Here is a 22755-nt window from a genome sequence, read left to right on the forward strand (position 1 = left end):
ATTTACATTGAGGGTGAGTATTGATGCACGAGGGCTTATTGCTGTCATTCTGTTGCTCGTTTTCCGGTTTTCCTGTGTTTCCTTTGTTTCTCGTCCTGTGTGTTTTGGTCTACCCATTGACTTCTGCAATTTCTTATGCTGGGTTTCTTAGGATTTTCCTTATTTATGTTTTGTGTCTCTGTTTTTTAGTTTAGTGGCTACCCTGAAGTTTGTATTCAGAATCTCGTGTATAACATAGTCCATTTTCTGGTGGTCTCTTGCTTCCTTAGCCTAGACTGTTTCAGTCCCTTTCCTCCTCCCCTCCTAAATTATTATTTTCATCTCTTACTCCACCTTGTGTTGTGAGTTTGTGGTTAGAGTGATAAGATTGTCTCTGCTTTTGTGATTTCCTTCCCTTTATCGTAATGCTACAGTTGAATATTTGCTATCCTATTCAGATTCTATCTATTTGTTTCCCTACTCTGTGTTTTGTGACCCCTTACTCCCTCTTTTTCTTTTTTCACATATGAGAGCCTTCTTGAGGATATCTTGTTTGTCTGGAAAAGATTAAATTTCTCCCTCATATCTGAAGGATATTTTTGCTGGATAGAGTATTCTTGGTTGAAGATTTTTATGCTTTAAAGTTTTGAATATGTCACTCCAATCTCTCCTAGCTTGTAAGGTTTCTGTAGAGAAATCCGCTGAAAGTCTGATGGGGGTTCCTTTGTAGGTTATTTTCTTCTGCCTTGCTGCCCTGAGTATTCTTTCTCTGTCCTTCATTTTTGCCTCTTTTTACTACTATGTGCCTTGCAGTAGGTCTTTTTACAGTGACAAATCTAGGAGATCTGAAAGCTTCCTCCACACACATTTCTCTCTCAATCCCTAGATTTGGGAAGTTCTCTCCTATTATTATGTTGAGTACAGTTTCTGCTCCATTTTCCTTTTCCACGCCCTCAGGAATTCCGATGATTCTTAAGTTGCATTTTCTCATTGAGTCAGCTATTTCTCTGAGGTTTTCTTCAGTTTTTTTAATTCTTAGTTCTCTTTCTTCCTCTGTCTGGAGCCATTCAGCTTGTCTATCTTTGATTATGCTAATTTTCTCCTCTATGGTGTCTACACGGGCATTCAGGGAATCCGTATTCTGTTTTATCTGATCCATTGTATTTTTCATCTCTAGTATTTCTAATTGATTCTTCTTTATAATTTCAATCTCTTTTGTGAAGTAACTCCAGAACTCGTTGGCTTGTTTCTCTATATTTCCCTTTACCTCATTGAATATTTTGAGGATAGCTATTTTGAATTCCTCTTCACTTAGTTTAACCATTTCCTAAGCCCTCAGGACCAACTTCTGTATTTTTATTGTTTTCCTTTTGGACTGGAGCTTTTATAAATTGCTGGATGGTAGAGGAGCGGTTTTTGCACGCTGCTATTATTTGGCTGCAATTACAGCCTGTTGCCACTAGATGGGGGTCGAGAGGCTTGTTTTCTGAGCCCTGTGCCTTCAGCCAAGATGGTAGTGCCCAGCATGGTTTGGGGGAGGAGCGGCACTTTCACTCAGGCTGACCTATTGGATCCGCTCTCCCTTTCTGGTCTCCCTGGTCCCTGGCTTGCTGGGCTTGCCCCACCCGAAAGCTTTCCCCTGTTAGAGGGTTTTGCTGCACAGGCGGTGGGAGTCCTGGACATCCCCCACGCACGGCCCCTCCCCTGCTCATTCCCGCATGCACTGCAGCAATCTCAGTCTCTAGGGGCGGGAGCGAAGTTCTCTCCTACCCCGTTCCAGCTCCTCCGAGGCCGGCTGCAGCCTCTCCGCCTTCCGTTTGGCTGCTGTGGGTCTCTGATGATTTCTGTTATTAGGATTGTTTTTTTGGTTGGAAAGCAGTTGCTCTTTTTGGTTGTACTTTGGAGGGGAGTGTGTCCCGGTTGAGCTCATGCTGCCATGTTGCAGACGTCCTCTGCTCTTTAATTTTATTCCTGATTTGATTGAACTGTCTTTCTGAGTTTCCTTGTAACTCAAGTTTCTTTATAACTATTTTCAATTCTCTGTCATTTAGATTGTAAGTTTCTGTGATGTCAGGACTGGTTTCTGAAGACTGGGCATTTTCCTTCTGCTCTGAGGTGTTAATGTAATTCTTCATGATGGTTGATGAAGTGATCCTTTGGCAGCGCCTTTGTGATAGTATCAGTTTTCAGATTCCACCTGCCACCACTGGGGTTGGGGCTGGAGCTGTGTTTTCTTATCCTGCCCCCTCTACTGGAATTTTTGCTTGTAAGACTTCTCTGCACCTGTGCACTGGCTGCCACTCCTTGGCAGGTCACACATGCATGTACAGGTGGGACTTCTGTGCTCCACCAGCTTGTTGCTCTGGTGCAGGACCACTGCACTCAGCAAGGGACTGGCCGAGCTGGTGTGCTAGGTGGGAGGGGAGAGGTGCTTTCTTTTGCACACAGGCTGACTCTGCACTTGTGGGCTGCTTGGCTGGGCTGCTATCCTTGGTGGGGACTCCTTTGTGGGGGCTGAGCCGCACCACTCAGTGGGGAGTGTCCGCACAATTGGGGCCACCATAGCCCTGTGGGCACTCCCGTGGGCCAGACTACAATCTCTGAAAGTGTTTGTGCAGGCCGTGCTGCACCCACCTCCTCTTACAGTTAAGTGGGCTGCTGTGTGAGGGCCTGCAACCTGAATCACTGCCACCAGGTAGGTGGAGGGGTGCACTCACCTATTTCCACTGCCTCTCGGGGATCCAGTCCAGCTACCTTCAGATGCATGGCCACATGGATCTTTCAGATGTCCTGTTGTACTGTGCTGGGAATCCTCTGCTGGTTAATGAATGTCCATTTACTTGTAACTTAGAGGGGAGAGGTGAAGGGAACAACTCACTCCACCGTGATGCTGATGTCACTCCTTGTGCATTCCATTTTTTTTTAAATCACCGTGAGAAGACAATGGGAGAGAGAGCTCTAGTGCTATCTGGCTTGAACATCTTTCCCTCCCAAAAGACAGCAAAGCCCATTTCACTTGAAATTGAGCAGCAGCACAGCATCACAGTCAAATTACATAATGTTACCAAAGACAACAAAAGCATGCCATAGTAGACAAGCACTGCAATCAAATAATTCAAGACAAGTTGGAGGATATTAAAAACATGACAAAAGCTGTGAAGTAATCAGATAAGTCAGAACTAGGAAAATTAAGAAATGAGGTGACTGGAGAAAGGGAGGTTTTTAAGAAGAGGAGACAGAACTCATAAAGGAATTATAAAAAAGGGAAAATTGTTACAGAAGTGCAGATCAAGTTAGAAGGAATATAAGAGCAAATAAACACAATGGATAATGCCTTAAGATAAATAGAATGTGAAATGGAAGCAAGGAAATAGCTAAAGAGATCTAAAGTTTTGATAGAAAATGATAGATATAAAAGATCGCCAGAGAAAGATCCAAAGTGCATATAATAGGAATCTTCAGAGGAGAAGCCCAAAGCAATGAACACAACCAATACTAAAATCTGCCTTTCAAGAAAGATTTCCTTAAACATAAGAGATTTGAAATTGATATTGGAAAAGCGTACCAGATACCTAGGAAAATTGACCCAGATGGCTAATATGCAGATATGCTAATAAAAGAGTAGCAGTTTAAAGAAAAAGAGCAAAGTTCTGTGAGCATCCAAGAAAAAGACCAAGTCACTCACAAAGGGAAGAAAATCAGAATGTCATCAGACTTTGATAGCAGAATTTTATGCCAGAAAATGATAGGTTAATGTAGGATACTCAAAGACAGAATGAGTGAACCAAAGATTTTATATCCAGCCATGCTGACACTTAAGTATAAAGATCATAAGGAAACTGGTTTAAAGACGCAAGAACTCAAGGAATGTTGTTCCCATGAGTGTCTTGAAGAGTCTACTGGAGAATTACCTTGGGATTAACAATATGACTAGGGACATAGTGAAATAAATACTGATTGTGAGCATTAGGTATATATTTATCTGTAAAACTAAGACAAAATGATGTCAATGAGTGTTACAGTATAGTATGTATTGGTTATAGGCACCAACCTTGCAAAAATGGGAGGAGAATGAGAAAGTATATGAAAACTAGAATAAACTTTCTGGTTGCCTTATAGGTCTTAACTGGGAATGGAAGAATATTACTTAAAATCAGATATAAGGAGGGGCTGGTGCAGTAGCGTAGCAGTTAAGTTCGTGCTCCACTTTAGTGGCCTTGGGTTCGCAGGTAAGGATCCCAGGCATGGACCTACGTACTGCTTGTCAAGCCATGCTGTGGCGGCATCCCACATATAAAGTAGAGGAAGATGGGCACAGATGTTAGCTCAGGGTCAGTCTTCCTCAGCAAAAAAGAGGAGGATTGGCAGCAGATGTTAGCTCAGGGCTAATCTTCCTCAAAAAGAAAAATCAGATATAGGGAAAAGGAGAGGGGAAGGATATCTCCTGATTTTCATTTTCCTTGTAGTGGACCACCAATAGAAAAATATCCAAAAAGGTGGTATGGGGATAAGGGTATTTTTATAAAAGTAATTAGTGTAAAGATAGTTATTAGATTAAGTTTAAAAACCTTCCTGAATACTAAAATATATTACCAAAAAGAGAGAAAATAGAACACATATGAAAGGCTACATGAATGCCACAAACATATTGGTCATACTGTCAATGGCTATAAAAGAATATGTATATCCATGTACTACAATAGATAACATCTGCAACATGTTGTTAGACATGTTTGTATCACTGCTCCTACCCCTTTCTTAGGTAAATGCTGGTGCCTACATACACACACACACACACATACACACACTTATATTGAAGAAACATGTAAGGATAAAACGTGAAGTAAAAAATAGTTATCTCTATGAGGAAGGAGAGAATGGGAAGAGGGAAAAGGGATAGAAGTTAGACTTCTGTGACCATACCATGTTTTACATATTATTTTGGTAAATTTAACTTTGGAACCAGGTAAATATTTTATATAGTTATAAAACAAAATTAAATTTTTAGAAAGCAATTCCTAAAACTCGAAAGTAAGTGAAACAAATGAGCCTAGGGTGCATTTGTTCCTGTTTGTACACCTCCTCAGAGAGGAGCTGTTCCAAAGGATGTCAAGTGATCTGACTGTCTGGCTCATGGTGGGGACTCCACACACAATTACCCTGCCACTGTGGAAAACAGTTTGGCAGTTCTTAAAAATGTTAAACATGGAGTTAGCATAGACCCAGCAATTCTACTCCTAGGTCCTACACATTCCTACATACTTCCACTCCTACGTACTCCTAGGTGTGTACCCAAGAGAAATGAGAACATGTCCCCACAAAAACCTGTATGCAAATGTTCACAGCAGCATTATTCGTAATAGCCAAAAAGCTGAATATCCAAAAGCCCATCAAATGATGAATGGAGAACTAAAATATGTTATGTCCATACAATGCAATATTATTCGGCAATGAAAAGGAATGAAGTACTGAACATGTATAAACCTTGAAAACATTAGTGAAAGAAGCTAAGTGAAAGAAGCCAGTCACAAAAGGCTGCATAATGTATTAGTCTATGAAGTGGCCAGAATAGAAAGTGAAAGTAGATTAGTGGTTAGCAGGAGCTGGGGGTAGGGGGAATGGGCGTGACTTCTAGTGGGTATGGGTTTCTTTATGTGGTGATAAAAATGTTCTGAAATTAGAGAGTGGTAATGGTTGCACAACTCTGACTACACTAAAAACCACAGAATTCTAAACTTTAAAAGGGTGAATTTGTAATATGCAAAATATATCTCAATAAAATTGTCATTTTAAAAAAGGGAGTGGGTTTAAGAGCAAAAGGATGAAAAAAGTTTTAATTCTTTTGTAACTATTTGTGGTGTTGGTATTGTTATTCTGCATATTTATATTGATGCTCTTAAGAACCGGGACTTTGGGCTAGGTGAAAGGAGACACTGAGGTAAGATTGGTAAGGGTGAATATAAATCCTGTAGTTCCTGGATTTCAACTGGAAGTGTCAGTTTGAGGTCATGAAAAAATTTCCTAGTTCTGTCCATTAAAAAGGCCTACAAAAGCAATGATCAACCAAGTAACAGTGAACACTCCTAGCTCTTTTGGGTTTTCTCTCAATACCATTTTCCACATTTCTGTAAAATGAACTAAAGATACAGAAGAAAAGGCTGATGCCAAATGTGGTCAGGAAATATAAAATATGCATCTGGAACATTTTGTCGTACTAAAAACAAGGGAAGTGATTATAGGGGAGGAAGAAATATTCCTCTGCCCTCTAGATCCCTCTGGCTGGTCTAAGAATTCAAGTGACATGAGACAGATTAACAGGAGAAAGTCAAACAAGTTTAATAACGTGAACATGGAGAAACCCAGGAAAACTGAGCAACTCACCAAAATCACTGAAGCCACCACCTTGAATACCATCTTCAGCTAAAGACAAAGGAGGATGTCGTGGGTACTGGTTTGGGACTTAAAAGGGGAGGAAGGCAATTCACATGGAGATGGAAAAGTGAATGTTTGATACAGAAATGTTTGCCGTGCCTTGCGGAGACAATAGGACATGGAGAGGACTTTGATCAAATGGGCTTTGCTGGGTTCCTGCGTGTCTACCACCGCGGTTCGTTTTATCTTATGGTTATCTGGTGAGAGCGCCTTCCTGGAGCAGGCCTTCTATCCTAAATTCTTTGACTGTTAGGGGGAAGGTCAAAGTTTCTTCCTGTGTCTTTTGCTCTTAAAAAATAATCAAGCCAAAGAGACACATTTTGGGGTGGCAAATGCTGCTTCTCAACATGGCCAAAGACTACTAGACTCTGTCAAAAAGACTGGAGAACCAACTTGAAGGTGTCCCACACAGACTTTTTTTTTTAAATTTTTATTGAGATTATGCTAGTTTACAACCTTGTGGAATTTCACTTGTACATTATTGTTTGTCAGTCGTAGGTGCACCACTTCACCCTTTGTGCCCACCCCCCAAACCCCCTTTCCCCTGGTAGCCACTAATCTGTTCTCTTTGTCTACATGTTTAGCCTCCACCTATGAGTGGAGTCATACAGAGTTCGTCTTTCTATGTCTGGCTTATTTCACTTAACATAATACCCTCAAGGTCCATCCATGTTGTTGTGAATGGAACGATTTTATCCTTTTTTACCGCTGAGTAGTATTCCATTGTATGTATATATCCGATCATCAGTTGATGGACACTTAGGTTGCTTCCATGTGTTGGCTATTGTGAATAATGCTGCAGTGAACATAGGGGTGAATGGGACTTTTGGAATTGCTGATTTCAGGTTCTTTGTATAGATACCCAGTAGTAGGATGGCTGGGTCATATGGTATTTCTATTTTTAATTTTTTGAGAAATCTCCATACTGTTTTCCATAGTGGCTGCACCGGTTTGCATTCCCACCAGCAGTGTATGAGGGTTCCTTTTTCTCCACAACCTCTCCAACATTTGTTACTTTTTGTTTTGGTTATTTTTGTCATTCTAATGGGTGTAAGGTGATATCTTAGTGTAGTTTTGATTTGCATTTCCCTGATGATCAGTGATGATGAGCTTCATGTGTCTATTGGCCATCCATATACCTTCTTTGGAGAAATGTCTGTTCATGTCCCCTGCCCATTTTTTGATTGGGTTGTCTGATTTTTGCTTAGGTTGTGTGAGTTCTTTATATATTATGGAGATTAACCCTTTGTTGGATATATGGCTTGCAAATATTTTTTCCCAATTGGTGGGTTGTTTTTTTGTTTCAATACTCTTTTCCCTTGCCTTAAAGAAGCTCTTTAGTCTGATGAAGTCCCATTTGTGTATTCTTTCTATTGTTTCCCTCATCTAAGGAGTTATGGTGTCCGAAAAGATCCTTTTGATACTGATGTCAAAGAGTGTACTGCGTGTATTCTCTTCTAGAAGACTTATTGTTTCAGGTCTAATCTTTAGGTCTTTGATCCATTTTGAGTTTATTTTTGCGAATGGTGAAAAAGATTGGTCAATTTTCATTCTTTTACGTGTGGCTGTCCAGTTTCCTCAGCACCATTTGTTGAAGAGACCTTCTTTTCTCCATCCTATGCCCTTAGCTCATTTGTCCAAGATTAGCTGTCCATAGATGTGTGGTTTTATTTCTGGGCTTTCAGTTCTGTTCCATTCATCTTTGTGCCTGTTTTTGTACCAGTACCATGCTGTTTTGATTACTGTAGCTTTGTAGTATGTTTTGAAGTCAGGGATAGTGATGCCTCCAGCTGTGTTCTTTTTTCTTAGGATTGCTTTAGCAATTTGGGGTCTTTTGTTGCCCCATATGAATTTTAGGATTCTGTGTTCTATTTCTGTAAAGAATGTCATTGGGATTCTGATTGGGATTGCATTGAATCTGTAGATTGCTTTAGGTAGTATGGACATTTTAACTATGTTTATTCTTCCAATCCATGTACATGAAATGTCTTTCTATCTCCTACTGTCATCATCAGTTTCTTTCAGGAAAGTCTTGTAGTTTTCGTTGTATAGCTTGTATACTTGTTATATAACTTGTGGTGTGTGTGTGTGTGTGTGTGTGTGTGTGTATACTTGTATAACTATATATATATAGTTGTATAACTTGCTTATATATATGTATATGTATATATATACTTGTATGACGTGCTTAGTTAAATTCACCCCAAGATATTTTATTCTTTTTGTTGCAATTTTGAATGCTATTGCCCACACAGACTTTTTTAAACCTAAGCTCAATACCAGTGTTAAACCTAAAAACAATTAACAATAATTCCTTAATATTATCAAGTATCCAGTCATTGTTCAAATTTTTCCACTTGTATTTTTTTTGCAGTTTGTTGGAATTAAGATGCAAATAAGGTACAGTCATTGTGATTGGTGGGTAAGTCTCTTAGCTCTCCTTTGATCTGTAAGTTTCCCTTCCACTTCTTTTTTCCCCTTGCGGTTTTCTGTAGTTGAAGAAACTGGGTTGTGTCCTGAAGTTGCCCACAGTCTGGATTCTGCCATCTACATTCTCATGGTGTCATGTAACATGTTGCTCTGTCCACTTTGTTTCCTGTAAATTGGTAGTTAGATCTAGAGCCTTGATCAGATTCGAGTTTGATTTTTGTTGGTGAGAAAACTTCACAGGTGATGTTGTATACTTCCAGCAGGAAGTGTTTAGTTTCTGATTGTCTCTTGTTTTCTGCTGCTAGCAAGTGATGATCATTGCCTGGGTCCACTCATTCACTTACAGGTGCAAAATGGTAATATTCGAATCCTTCTTTCTTCACTTACTAACTGCAATGGTGCTACAAAAAAGAAACAGCTCCTCCACTGTGGTTACCCTGGGGTATAGTTCTTATATCAAAGGCAGGATAAATTCTTGATTACTTCCCTTTAATTATTAGTTTTCAAAAATATAAATTTGAACAGTGACTGGATACTTGATGATATTAAGGAATTGTTGTTAATGGTATTGAGGTTGGTTAAAAAAAGTCTTTGTCGGGCTGGCCAGGTGGTGCAGTGGTGAAGTTTGCACTTTCTGCTTCGGCGTCCTGGGGCTCGCTGGTTCAGATCCCGGGTGTGGACCTATGCACTGCTTATCAAGCCATGCTGTGGCAGGTGTCCCACATATAAAGCAGAAGAAGATGGGCATAGATGTTAGCTCAGAGCCAGTCTTCCTCAGCAAAAAGAGGAGGATTTGTGGCAGATTTTAGCTCAGGGCCAATCTTCTTCAGCAAAAATAGAAGGATTGGCAGCAGATGTTAGCTTAGGGCTAATCGTCCTCAAAAGAAAACAAAGTTAGATGCATTGGCAAGGCATTAACAGTGAGCCAGCTGCTAATGACAGTGTTAAAGCAAATCACAGATTTTGTGTTTCTCTTAGAACAGTGGCTCTACGTTACAATCACCTAGGTAACTTTTAAAATCATACCCAGACCTCACCCCAAGAATTCTGGATTTAATTAGTTGAATTCCTGGATTTTGATATTTATTTTAAATCTTCCCAGATGATTGCAAGGTGCAACCTGAGTTGAGAACCATTGTCCTAACTTTACAGTGCTCAAGAATCTCCCGAAGAGCTCATTAACAGTTTCCTGGCCCTTACCCCACATAGGGTCAGATTCAGTAGGATGGGGTGCCTATTAATTTGCATTTCTAACCAGATCACAGATGATAGAGATGCTGCTGGCCTGAGCACATTTTGAGTAACACTATCTCAAAGTAAGGGATAGTATGGTTATGGATAGAGATAAGCATAAGTGAGAGGGATATTTAAAAATTTATCTTCAGGAGGATTCTTACTGCTCATACATACCCCTAAATCACTTCCAAGGAGGCTGTCTCCTTTCTTTATAGAAGTTAGAGATACAAACGTGAATCCAGTATTCCATGGCACATTTGGGGAAGAGAAGAGGCTTAGAGTGTCAAAAGTCTCTTTAAAAGCACAAATGATAAATGATTTGATAATGATACGATGATAAATAGATCTTTTTGACTTACCAATAAAAATGATTAAACTTACTGATTGGACAAAACATAACCCTGTCACCCCAAATTTAGTAACTTACCCCATCTCTGATGATTTGCTTGTGCTTGTATTTTTTTTATTACTAGAGTGATCTAAAAGAGAGAGAAATCACTTCTTAATTAAAAAAAAAAGTAAGAATTTAATATAACTTGGGCATCATAATACTGTTACATTCTTTGAAATTTAGTTTTAGGCATAAGTTGCATGTTGCACATTTTTTATTGTTGGTTCATGTGGACTGTGAAAGAAATCAGGGGAATATAGAGTAATGATAATATTATCTAAGCATTTCTTAACATTTTCTCTTCTTAGTTAGGATCAGGCATTCATGAGTGCTTAGATAAATATTTCTATGTTTAATTTTGGTAAGATGTTTCTTTCTAGCTGATTTGGTTCTTTGGATATTTTCAAATCATACTTTAAATAGTTTTAAAATATGAATCTATGGTTTTAAAATAAGATCACTGTTTCATCTACATCGTGAGAATAGACTAGATTCAGAAAGAGATGTGCCATCAGCCTGGTCCAAGCCATTTAGTATTATATGTTAACAAGTCTCATTTGTCCATGCCAACCACTTTTAATCTTTATGTAAAACAGTAGTCATGTATATAACTCTCTTTTGTTAAACACAAATGAGTTAGTTTCATTTTATTGCCAGAAGCACATTATTTATATCCTTGAAGTTCCTAGTTTTTTATACTTATTTTTAAAAAGATAACCTCAAGTATTTTATATATTCCTATTTTGAACTTTTTCTTCTCAGTTTCAGAAAGTGAAGTTTCTAATATTTTCATGCTGCTGATGAAGCAAAGCGTATGGTTTGTTCATTACCTCCTCCTTGATAACTTTATTACAGGGCCTTTTCCTTCAGCAACAGTTAGCGGTGTGACGGGGGTTGGGAGGAGGTTGAAAAAAGTGTCAGTGAGTAGCAGAGTCGTTTAGCATTTTTGTTGTATATATGAACTTTTATTGGGAACTTAAAGGTCTTCTTAAATTTAAAGTCAATTAGTGAATCCTTTTTACATTTTTTCCAAATTTTTGTCAGTAGGCCCACGGCTAATACTGAATATTTTTTTAAAATAATAATGTAGAACAAAAATAAATACCCACCCAAGAGCAACAAAACAGTCAACAAAAAATACCTCAAGACTTATTTTGACGATAGGCTGTAGGTTGGAAGAATGGAAAGAGGATATATATAAATTTAGTAAAATAAGTAAATCATCCTTCTAGCAAATACATACGTTGCATCTGAAAAATGAAAGAAAATACGTATGACACCATCTTTCAAAAAGTTTGTTTTTTTCCTTACTGTCTTATTCACACACACATACATGTACACACAAGAATCTCTCTTATACCAATTGATGCTTATTGATATCTCTAGATAACTTTCTCAAACAGATGGATTCTAGAAGAGGTTATTCATACTGCACTATGTAGGAAAAAAAAGAAAAAAGATCCATTACCTATACTTTCATGATTTAAAATATGTATCAGCGAAGTTTCAGTTACATTGTGTTTAGTTTCAGTTTTTAGTGACATTATTGAAATATTGTAATCAAATTTTTACATGTAGGTATTGTAGAGATCCTTAAGAATTAATGGTAAGATGGCTTTGTTTTTTTCTGCAAATTCTTTGTATTTTATTTACCCATTCAGTATTATTACTTTAAATTAGTAGTGTGAATCAAAACGGTGTGAGTGTTTTGCATTTCTTGAGAGATTTCACATACTTTTGTTATGTTATTCTACTGTTTGCTTTAAAAATTACATCTGTGTCTTCTGTTCAGTACACTATAATTTTATTAAGAAAAATACTTCTTAATAATTCTAGAGTAAAGACATGTTCTTTTAAAAATTATCTTAATATAACATACACTCAATTTAAAACCTTTAAAAATGTTTTTAATGAATCCATTTTTCTCTTGTCCTTTCTTCCCTAGTGGTCCTATGCTTTAGAGAAGCCCAGCACTGGCAGCATCTTTAACATTGCCTGGTCCGTTGACGGCACTCAGATCGCTGGAGCCTGCGGAAATGGACATGTTGTTTTTGCACACGTGGTGGAGCAGCGCTGGGAGTGGAAGAATTTTCAAGTAACATTAACTAAAAGAAGGACCATGCAGGTATGATTATGTCCCATGGTTGATTAAACCTGCTTCTTTTCACATTAGTTCACTATGCAGATTATGGAATCATCTTCATTAATTATATTGAAATCAAGTTTGTAAAAATTCAGTCATATAAGACATATCTCAACTATACCTGATTAGTGACTTTTTCATGACGTAGCATAAGAACCTTTCCCTGATACAGAACCTGAGTTCCCACGGCTACTGCAGGTGTGGGTTGAGGCAGGAATAGTAAAGCTTGAAGCGTTTAGGGAGTAGGTGGATCAGATGAGTAAGGAGGGAAGAAGCCATGACAATTTAAATCCTGCGGCTGACTCCGGGGCAGGCCTGACCTGCCAGTCAGTGTCGGGGCTACATTATTTTATTTATATTTATAATTGTATGAGTTTATTGAACACGATTAAAAAATGTTTTTTCCTTTTAAGAGTTACCTAAGCCAAGCCAAAGTGGCAGAATGGTAGGACATTCTTATTGGGCGTTAGGAAGAAAAACAGGTACTCTAGGAGTAAAATACTTTGTAGATTAAGACAGGAAGGTGGTGTGGGCTGGCCCCATGGCCAAGTGGTTAAGTTCTTGTGCTCTGCTTCGGGGCGCGGAGTTCGCCAGTTTGGATCATGTGCACAGAGCTACACACCCCTCATCAAGCCATGCTGTGGTGGCATCCCACATGGAGGAACTAGAATGACTTGCAACAAGGATATACAACTATGCGCTGGGGCTTTGGGGAGAGAAAAAAAAAGAAGACTGGCAACAGATGTTCCCTTAGGGCCAATCTTCATCACCAAAAAAAGCATTAAAAAAAAAAAGAAGTGTATTCTATTAAAAAAAAAAAGACAGGAAGGTTGAGAGTGGTAATGGGAGGTGGGGGGGGGGCCAATATTTTACAAGTCAGAGAACATCAGTGGGAAGGGTTATTTATTCAACTGTAAGCTTCTTAAGGGCACTGTACTATATTTCACTCATCTTTATTTCCCCTATAGGGCCTAGCCCAGTGCCTTACATGTAATAAGCACTCAACAAATATTTTAAAAGTTAGTTGATGAAAAGTAGGAGGAGGAGGCCAAAGAAAGTATGCCAGTGGCAAACCTTCTTCCAAAGAAATAGAACCCTACCCTTTTCCTCTTCTTCCTCTTGTCTGTATCAGTTGCCTCTATCTTTGATATTCAGAATTCAGATTATTATAATTACTATAAAAAAATTTTTTTTAAAGATGGGCACCTGAGCTAACATCTCTTGCCAATCTTCTTTACTTTTCTTCTCCCCAAAGCCCCCCAATACATAGTTGTATATTTTAGTTGTAGGTCCATCTGGTTGTGCTATGTGGGATGCCACCTGAGCATGGCTTGATGAGCAGTGCCATGTCCGCACCCGGGATCTGAACTGGCAAAACCCTGGGCCACTGAAGTGGAGTGCATGAACTTAACAACTCAGCCATGGAGCTGGCTCCTACTATAAAAATTTGGAAGCATATATCTTATGAATTCTTGGACGGGTCTATTCAGATATCTTTAGCCTAAGTATCCAGATTTTCTAATTTGGATAATATGGTCACTAGATTCATAATAATTAGTTACATTCTAATTTTTCTTTGTTCTGTTTACTTATTTTTAAATTTTTAAACTTTTCACTATGGAGAATTTAAAACATACACAAAAGTAGACAGAATAGTATGATGAATCTCTATGTACTCATCACCCAGCCTCAACATCCATCAGCCCATGATCAAGCCTGCCCCATCTGCGTCCATATCTACTTACCCGTTTCCCCAACATCCATCAGCCCATGATCAAGCCTGCCCCATCCGTGTCCATAGCTACTTACCCCCTTCCCCAACAACCATCACCCCATGATCAAGCCTACCCCATCCGCGTCCATAGCTACTTACATCCTTCCCCAACTATTTTGAAGCAAATTCAAATATCATATTTCATCTGTAAAAGTTTTCAGTGTGTACAGCTAAAAGAGAAGGACTCTTTTTAACGTGACCATAGTACCATTATCATACCTTAAAAATAATAATAATAACTTAATATTATCAAATATCTAGGAAGTATTCAAATTTTCAATTGTTTCCTACATGTCACATTTTTAAAAGTTTGTTTGAATCAGGATTCAGAATGGTTTACATGTTGTTATTGGTTGATAAGTCTTTAAGTCTCTTTTTGTCTGTAGGTTCCCCTTCCATCTCTATTTTTACCCCCTGTACTTTATTTGTTGATGAAACCAAACTGCTTGTCCAGCACAGTTTCCCACAGTATGAACCTGGCTGATTGTGTCCTCATGGTGTGGTTTGACATACTACTCTGTCTTCTGTATTTCCTGCAAATTAATGGTTGGATTTAGGTGATGGTGTAAATATATATTTCTGTTAACTAACCTGGAAACCAAAACGTTATTATAGTATTGTGTCTATCACAAAGAATGTATTGTGAGTTCTAATCACCTAATTTGGGGACACAGTTATTTTATTCATATAGTGCCTGGGGGTTAGCTAATATAGTATTGCTCAAATAAGTTCTAGCCTTAATTTCAAAAATGCCCCAAGATAAGAATATGTCTAGAAAGAGTTTTTCTTTCATAATAAAAAGACATCATCCTAGAGATTAGAGGATTTTTACATGAGATAAGATGAACAGTGGAGGTTTTTAAATGGTTTATCAAATGCAAATTGCCTTTTACTTAAAATAATATTTGTAAGTAATCTTTCAAAGTTTTAGAACTAGAAGACTAATATTTTAATTTTTTTTAAGGAGTTTTACTCTCTCAGTCATTATAAAACATTTGTATTGCATTTTTGCTTAGTTGGGCCCATTCAGTGTTTTTTCTTAGAATACTGTCATTTCCCCATTCAATAGATATTTATAGAGTGATCCCTACTTGCCAGGCCTTGGGCTAGGCAATGGGAAATAGAGCTGTGAATAAGACGATTTGGTCTCTGTTCTTATGGGACCTCCTAGATTAGTATGTTCAGAATCTTTTGTTTTTGTCCTTTTTTTTCATAAATTTATCTCAAATTGATTTAAAGTAAACAATGAAGAAAAGAAGAAATTTATTGGTTCATGAGAAGTCAAGAGATAGACCGACTTTAGGCATTGTTGGATTCAGAGGCTTAAATAATGTCAACAGGACTTCATCACTTTCTCATCCATCCTTGACTCTCTTTTTCTCTGTGTTGGCTTTGTTTTCACAAAGGCTCCTCTCTTTTGTGGCCTTGGTAGCTCCAGGCTTACATTCTGCCAACTCAAGTCCAACAGAAAGAGTACTTTTCCCCGCCTTATAATTCCAGCAGAATTCTCAGCATTGGATCTCATGTGCCCAGTCTAGGTAAAGTGTATTTAGTTGGGAGATAGAGGGAAGGATGAGTCAACCCCATGTAAACCACTTAGTCACTGAGAATAATGTGGGGAATGGTTCTCCAAAGGAAAACCAAGGCATATTTACCAGAAAGGATAGTGTTTGATTCTGGGCAGGCAAAAACCAGCAGATACCCTCTGTGGTCTGTCCTTTGGCTGTTCACCAGCCATCCTGTTTAGTTATCTATTGCTGCATCATGAATAACCTCAAACTTAGTGGCTTAAAACAGCAACGTTTATTCTCTCTCAGTTTCTGGCATGAGGAATCCAGGCATGGCTCCCGGGCTTTCTGGCTCTGAGTCTCTCACAAGGCTACAGGTTAAGGTGTTGGCCAGGGCCTTAGTCACACCTGAAGGCCACTCAGGAAGGATCTGTTTCCAAGCTCAATGGCGTGGTTGTGGGTAGGTTCCATTTATCAAGGCCTGTTGAACTGAGGGCCTCAGTTTCTTATTGACTGTTGACTGGAAGCTGCCCCCAGTTCCTTGTAGCTAGCCTCTCCACAGGGCAGCTCACAACTTGGCAGCTTGCTTTATCAGGGCAAACAAGTGAGAAGGACCAGAGAGAGTACAAGCAAGATGTAAGTCACACTTTTTTATAACCTGAACTCAGTGGCATCTCAGCACTTTTGCCATATTCTATTCAAGCTACTAGGGCCAGTCCACACACAAGTGGAGAGACTGACACAAGGGTGTGAATACCAGGAGGCGAGGATCCCTGAGAGCCGTCTTACAAGCTACCTACCACACATACTTACCCTTATTCATATATGGATAATTCAGAAAAGCACTACTTAACTAATGTAGCCATTCCATGTGTGATTGAAAATAAACCCATTCCCCTCTCTAAAAGAAGATACTCTAGACTCATCCAGTTATTCCATCCAGCTCCAAATTTCTGGTCTGGAAAACTGTAAATAAATGTGAATTTCAATTATTCTCCTCCTCTTCCCCTTCCCATATTCCCAATTTACAATGATGTAGGGAGGACAGGACAGCTGCAATGAAAACAACACGCAGTGATTACCAGGTCCACAGCTAAATTCCAGCTGGCCAGGGATCTCCCAGGAACTCTTTTTATCAGCAGTAGAATTAGTTGCTTGGTTAATTTGGCAACTCTAATTTGCCTTTCTGGGAAGATCTCCCACTTGGGAGGACTACCTTTCTGGGGACTGGACATTTGAGCAGCCCAGTTAATTTTGTTGTGAGTTGGGGTCACAGATTGCCATGGGGACTGAACAATCACAACTCTTTTTTTATGGAGTTCATAATAGTTTAGAACATTGTGAAATTTCAGTTGTACGTTATTATTCGTCTGCTACCGCATAAGTGCTCCCCTTCACCCCTTGTGCCCCCTCCTGACACCCCCTCTCCCTGGTAACCACTGAATTGTTCTCTTTGTTGTATGTTTGTTTATCTTACACATGTAAGTGAAGTCATATGGTGTTTTGAACATTCACAACTTTTTGTTTACCTGTGTTAGAGTTTTACAGTTTCTTTAGAAATTTACTAGTCTGTCGGTTGATTTGCATTTCCTTAACTCAGAAACCAGAGATTGTGTTGAGTCCTAATTGTTAAATCTAGACCTTGACCTGGCAGTTGCTACCTGGCAACAGGCTTTATTGCCCTCCTTCTCCCTGGACCTCAGCTTTTGTGCGACACAATAACCTGGAGTGGGAAGTTTTCTTAATCTGTCCCTTGCCTCCAGGCTGAATCCCAGGGGATGATTCTTTCTAAAATGAGTATTTGATGTCTTTGTTAGGGGTAAGTGCTGGAAGGGAGAGGGGACAAGTAGAGGGATGAGGCAGGTCTCATGGCCTCAAGTTTGCCTTTTTCTCTTTCCTGCCACTCTCATTGAGCATGGGGCACAGTTTTGGCTTTTAATAGTTGCTATAGTTCAAGATAATTCAGTTCATAGTCACTTTATCTCCTGTAAAGATAAGAGTTAATAATAGAGTGATTTTGAGGCTTAAATGAGATAATGTATGTAAAACAAAAATAAATGGTAACTATTGCTATAATTATATCTATGTATAGTATTAAATGAGTATTTTAGAAATGTGGAAACAATTTTTGGACTTATGTCAATCTGAGGAGTCTAAATACTGTGGTCAGGTAGAAGTATCAGGTAATACAAGTATCAAGAGCCTACTCCTGGAGCTGCCCTGAATTGAACAGAGTAAATGGGACATTTTAAAATTCAGCATAGGCCTCTTCTAATGTGGGATTTGCCATAGTTTTGAAATTATAACAACAATTATCAGAGTATCTTTCATTTTGTTATTATGGCTGGGATGTTTTATTCCTGTTTAGTTCTGATGTTGCAGATTCACTAAAAAGAGAATTCTCCTGTAAACAAAAATAATCTATAACCAATCTATCAATGAAAATTTGGGTGAGTTTAGTGAGCTAAAATCTGAGGACCATGGCCCAGGGCCTTTATTCCTGAAGGACGAAAGGGTACCAAAGAAATGGGGTGTACAGAGTGGTTATATACCCCAAAGAGGATGTTTCACATAGGATTGAAATGTCCTTTTTTTTTTCTTTTTAAGATTTTTTTAAATTTTTCTCCTTTTTCTCCCCAAAGCCCCCCCGGTACACAGTTGTATATTTCGTTGTGGGTCCTTCTAGTTGTGGCATGTGGGACGCTGCCTCAGCGTGGTCTGATGAGCAGTGCCATGTCCGCGCCCAGGATTCGAACCAACGAAACACTGGGCCGCCTGCAGTGGAGCGCGCGAACTTAACCACTCGGCCACGGGGCCAGCCCCTGAAATGTCCTTTTACAATAGTTGCGAGACTGCTCTGTCGGCACAGCGATTGATGGACACAGCAGATAGGTCTTCTGTCTCGGTGGACACAGCAGGGTGGCAGGTCTGTTGTCTCCAGCTGGGTGGTCACAGGTGAGCTGGGTGGTCAAAGGTGAGTGCAGCAATCAGTTCCTCGCCTAAGGAAAGATGCTTATCCCTAAGGAAATGCCAATGTGGGGGAAGTTGAATCTTTATCTTAAGGCCATTTGTTCTTGCCACAGTAAATGCTTAAAGCAGATGTACAATGACTGCTCAATGGCCACGTCAGGCCCTTTTGGAAAAACAAAGTCAGGCTGAATTAGCTTTCCACCAAATGGCTTCCTCATATACCCCAATATATCCTATTGCTTGCCATTTCTATTTGTCACTCCCATGTGGAGCTTTAGGCAAATACAAATTTTAAGAAATCTGTCTATAATTTGAATAATGGCAGAGGCCTATACAGAACGGACTTTTAAATATTGAATTTTCCTAAACCTGTATTAACAGCCAGTTTGTTTCATTAGGTATCATCTTGCTATAAAGAAACTACCATAAAACTTCCCTTTAAAAACTTTGCTTCATTCCATTAGCTTTAAAATGTTTCTTGGAGAGGGTGGCATTTTGGACCTTTTAAAAAAATCTCTGGGAGCTGAGACATCTGTTGAAGATGGTGTCATAAGTTCACACCTGGAAGGAAGAGACATACCTTTGGCTCCACAGAGATGAATAATATATGAAATATATATTTTTGGGGGGAGGGCAAAAGGGGTGATTAGGCTCACATGTGAGGGGATGGACTATAATTAGTGTTCAGGTGGTGAACATGATGTAATGTATACAGAATTCGAAATATGATGTACATCCGAAAAAAATAAAAAGAAATATATATTTTTTAAAAAGATTCATCCAGAGTCAAAAACAAGATAAACATCCCTGTGAACGAGAAATGGAATAGAAACGCAGTGTGGAGTGAAGTCTCTGACCAGAAGTAGGGGACAAAGGCAATGAGGAGAGTAGCCCCTGCTGGCCAATGGAGCGGGAAGTGCTGCAAGTAAGAGAAGTGGCCTGATCCAAGCCTCTGTTTGAAATCAGAGCTTGGGGTCTGTGGGGTAGCTCTCTTCTCCCTTTCCTGAAAGAAGACCTAGAAAAGCCTAGGATTTAAAGAGAGACTGGCAGGGTCACCACCTACAGTCATGGCCTACTCGCCTCTAGGGGCCCATCCACTTAACCTGCACTTGTGCAATATGCAACCTGCAATGTATGTCTGTGGCCTTGCACACAAAGCTTAGCCTTTCCACTGAAAGCACTCTTTACGTTTTTGTGCTAAGTGGAAACCATCTGATTCCTGAGACCAGAGTTTCTCCTGCAGCTTTCTGAAGTAGATCGATGTTTTTCTCCTTTATGCCAAGTATTACTGGGTCTGAAGGTCTGATAGTCGTCTCCTCCGTACCCCTCCTTGCTGATTCCAGACTACAGTAACTTCTTCCTCCCTAAGGAACTCTAGCTCCTTTGAAGCATCTGCCATCAGACTACTCCTCTTTTTGCAGTCACTTCTCCCATGCATCAAAGAGTGAAGCACACATATCAGTCTTTTTCTTTACCACTAGTCTTGGCATCATTTTTTTTTAAGACTGAAAAAATGTCTAAAAGATAAGAACTATTTTTATTAGCCGTAGTAACATTTCACATTTCTCCAGTTGTCTCCTAAATGTCTTTCTACAGTAGTGGGTCCCGTTTCTCCAATTTTGGTTTGTTTATAACAGGAAACAAAGCCCCACAGTGCATTTAATTTGTCTCTTCACTTTTTAAAAATCTGAAACAATTCCTCCTCCTTCTTATTTATTTGTTTATTTGTTTAAGAAAGCAGATCCTTTGTTCTGTGGAGGTTCCCACATTTTCCTGTTTGCTTGCCCGTGGTATTATTAGATTTAGCTTGTTCTTCTGGCCCCTGTGTTCCCTGCAGACTGGTCATTGAAGTAGAGCCCTGACCAGTAGAAGGATACTTTGTGGGCAACGCTGTGTGCTTCCTGTTGCGTCGCATCAGGAGACACACGTCTGCCTCTCTCTTTCAGTGATGCTAAGATCCATCAGTGTGTAGTGTTATAAGTCTGATTCATCTATCATATAGTTTCCCATTAGGCTTTACTTTAATATTTTTGCAGCTGTTGATGATACTTGACTAGAACTGTGTTTTACTGGGGGTTGTAAAATGGTAATCTTGTAATTCTGCCATTCCTTCTGCATTGATTAGCTAAAATTCTAAAAGACTTTGCATTGTCAGCTATTTGGTTACCCTGAGGTGAGACAAATTCTGAATTATTTTCCTTTATTTACCAGTTTTCGCATAATGAGTTGATTTCCTAGCATGCCCAATGAGTTTCTTGTTTTTCTTGTTCATGTTATCATTATAAATTTGCAGATTTTAACATTTTGAGGTTTTTCAGTCCATTGCAGTCATTATTTAACGCTCAAATGATCCTATCTTTGGCCAATTGACTCCTGTGTTCTTTTGAGATGATTTCAGTAGCTTGCTTGCATTTCTGACAAGATGGTCAAGACTCCTCTTATATGTTTCCTGTCCCAGACTTGAAATTAGCCATGTTTCCAAGAAGGCCTTTTTCCTTTCAGAGAGAAATGTTATTTAGAGACCATGATCCAGGTGTTAGGTATGCTCATTGCTACTGGTTTGATCATTACTTCTAGATAAAATGTAGTTGTTTTTGAGAGATAAATATATGTCGTGAGTTTATCCTGAGGTTTCAAATTCAAATTTAAGATTACAGAGTTTACTCTTGATTTTTTACCTGTAGCTCTTTTCTTTTATAAGAAAATTTTGGTTCCTAAAGACATTAATGGTGCTATATATATATATATATCCCAAAATATAGCTTAAAATAACACTGTCAATATTATTCTAATAATGTGTTACTGAATACTGTTTTAGATTTCTTGTTTTGTTTTTAATATAAACAAATCCATATATCTTGCCATTTTTCCCTTTTTTAGATAAAAGGTGTCATTCTATACACAGTGTTTTGCATCTTGCATTTTTTACTGTACAGTGTGTCTCGGAGCTCACTCTGTAGCTCTTCCTCATTCTTTTTTGCAGCTGTGTAGTATTCTCCCATTTGTGAATGTACCGTAGTTTATTCAGCCTATCCCCTATTGACAGACATTTGGGCTATTTCCAGTCTTTTGCTATCACCAATAGTGCTGTATGTAGCCTTGTGTATATTTTATGGTTTTATTTGCTTATCTTTGGGATAGAATTCAAAAAGTGAAATCACTGGGGCAAGGATATAAGTGTGTATGTAATTTTGCTATCTCTTGTCATGATGATTGATAATCATTTGGTGGGGATGGGAGTTGAGGAGCAGATAATAAAAATAAAATACTCCTTATAAGTGTAAGTACTTTGACGGTGTACTTATAAGAAATGTGACTTTATCTTCCTATCTTTTTTGTCATACCCTTTCATTTTTCATTAATACTAGAATTGTCACATTATATTAGAAAAGTGATAACATTTTGAGGGGAATTTAAAGAAATACTAACTTCAAGGTACAATTAATCTCTTTGTCTCTACTTTTCACCTCTTATTATAATGTCTTACCTGTTCTGGTATTGGCCAGAGATTAGTAAGTTTAACTCGCCTGACATTTTTCTTAACTTCTTGCGGGTTGTCGGTCAACTTGAAGATTTTTGACTGACACTGCCAAATGTTAAAGTCCTTGCAAGCTTTATTCTGTTATAAACTTTTATAGCAAATTTGACTATATTTGGACAAATCTCCATTTGTTAGTTTGTGCCTAGTCTTCTTAGATATTATCTGTGTGTGTTTACATATGAAAACACTTCCCCTCTGTGCAGCTTGGCTTCATCCCAGTGCCATTGGTTTCTTTACTAATATCTCCTATTCCACTTTTGGTTTTTAAAGTCATTATATCTCTTTTTATAGAACTTAAATTTTAAAGTAAAACCTAACCCTAAAAAAACATATTGTTTTGGGCGGAAATCA

The 22755-nt window shown here is 38.7% G+C and overlaps 1 protein-coding gene across 21 annotated transcripts in view; it reads left to right on the forward strand.

The window, feature by feature from the left end:
- IFT80 (intraflagellar transport 80) overlaps positions 1-22755 on the forward strand; it is a 139968-nt gene that overhangs the window by 75931 nt on the left and 41282 nt on the right. For all 21 annotated transcript variants that reach the window (XM_070582984.1, XM_070582988.1, XM_070582996.1 and 18 more), the window contains one exon: positions 12414-12593. In XM_070582984.1, coding sequence (XP_070439085.1) covers positions 12414-12593 — 180 coding nt within the window. The remainder of the gene's footprint in view (positions 1-12413; positions 12594-22755) is intronic.

The sequence above is a fragment of the Equus przewalskii genome, chromosome 18 (assembly GCF_037783145.1).
Source record: "Equus przewalskii isolate Varuska chromosome 18, EquPr2, whole genome shotgun sequence".
Taxonomy (NCBI): domain Eukaryota; kingdom Metazoa; phylum Chordata; class Mammalia; order Perissodactyla; family Equidae; genus Equus; species Equus przewalskii.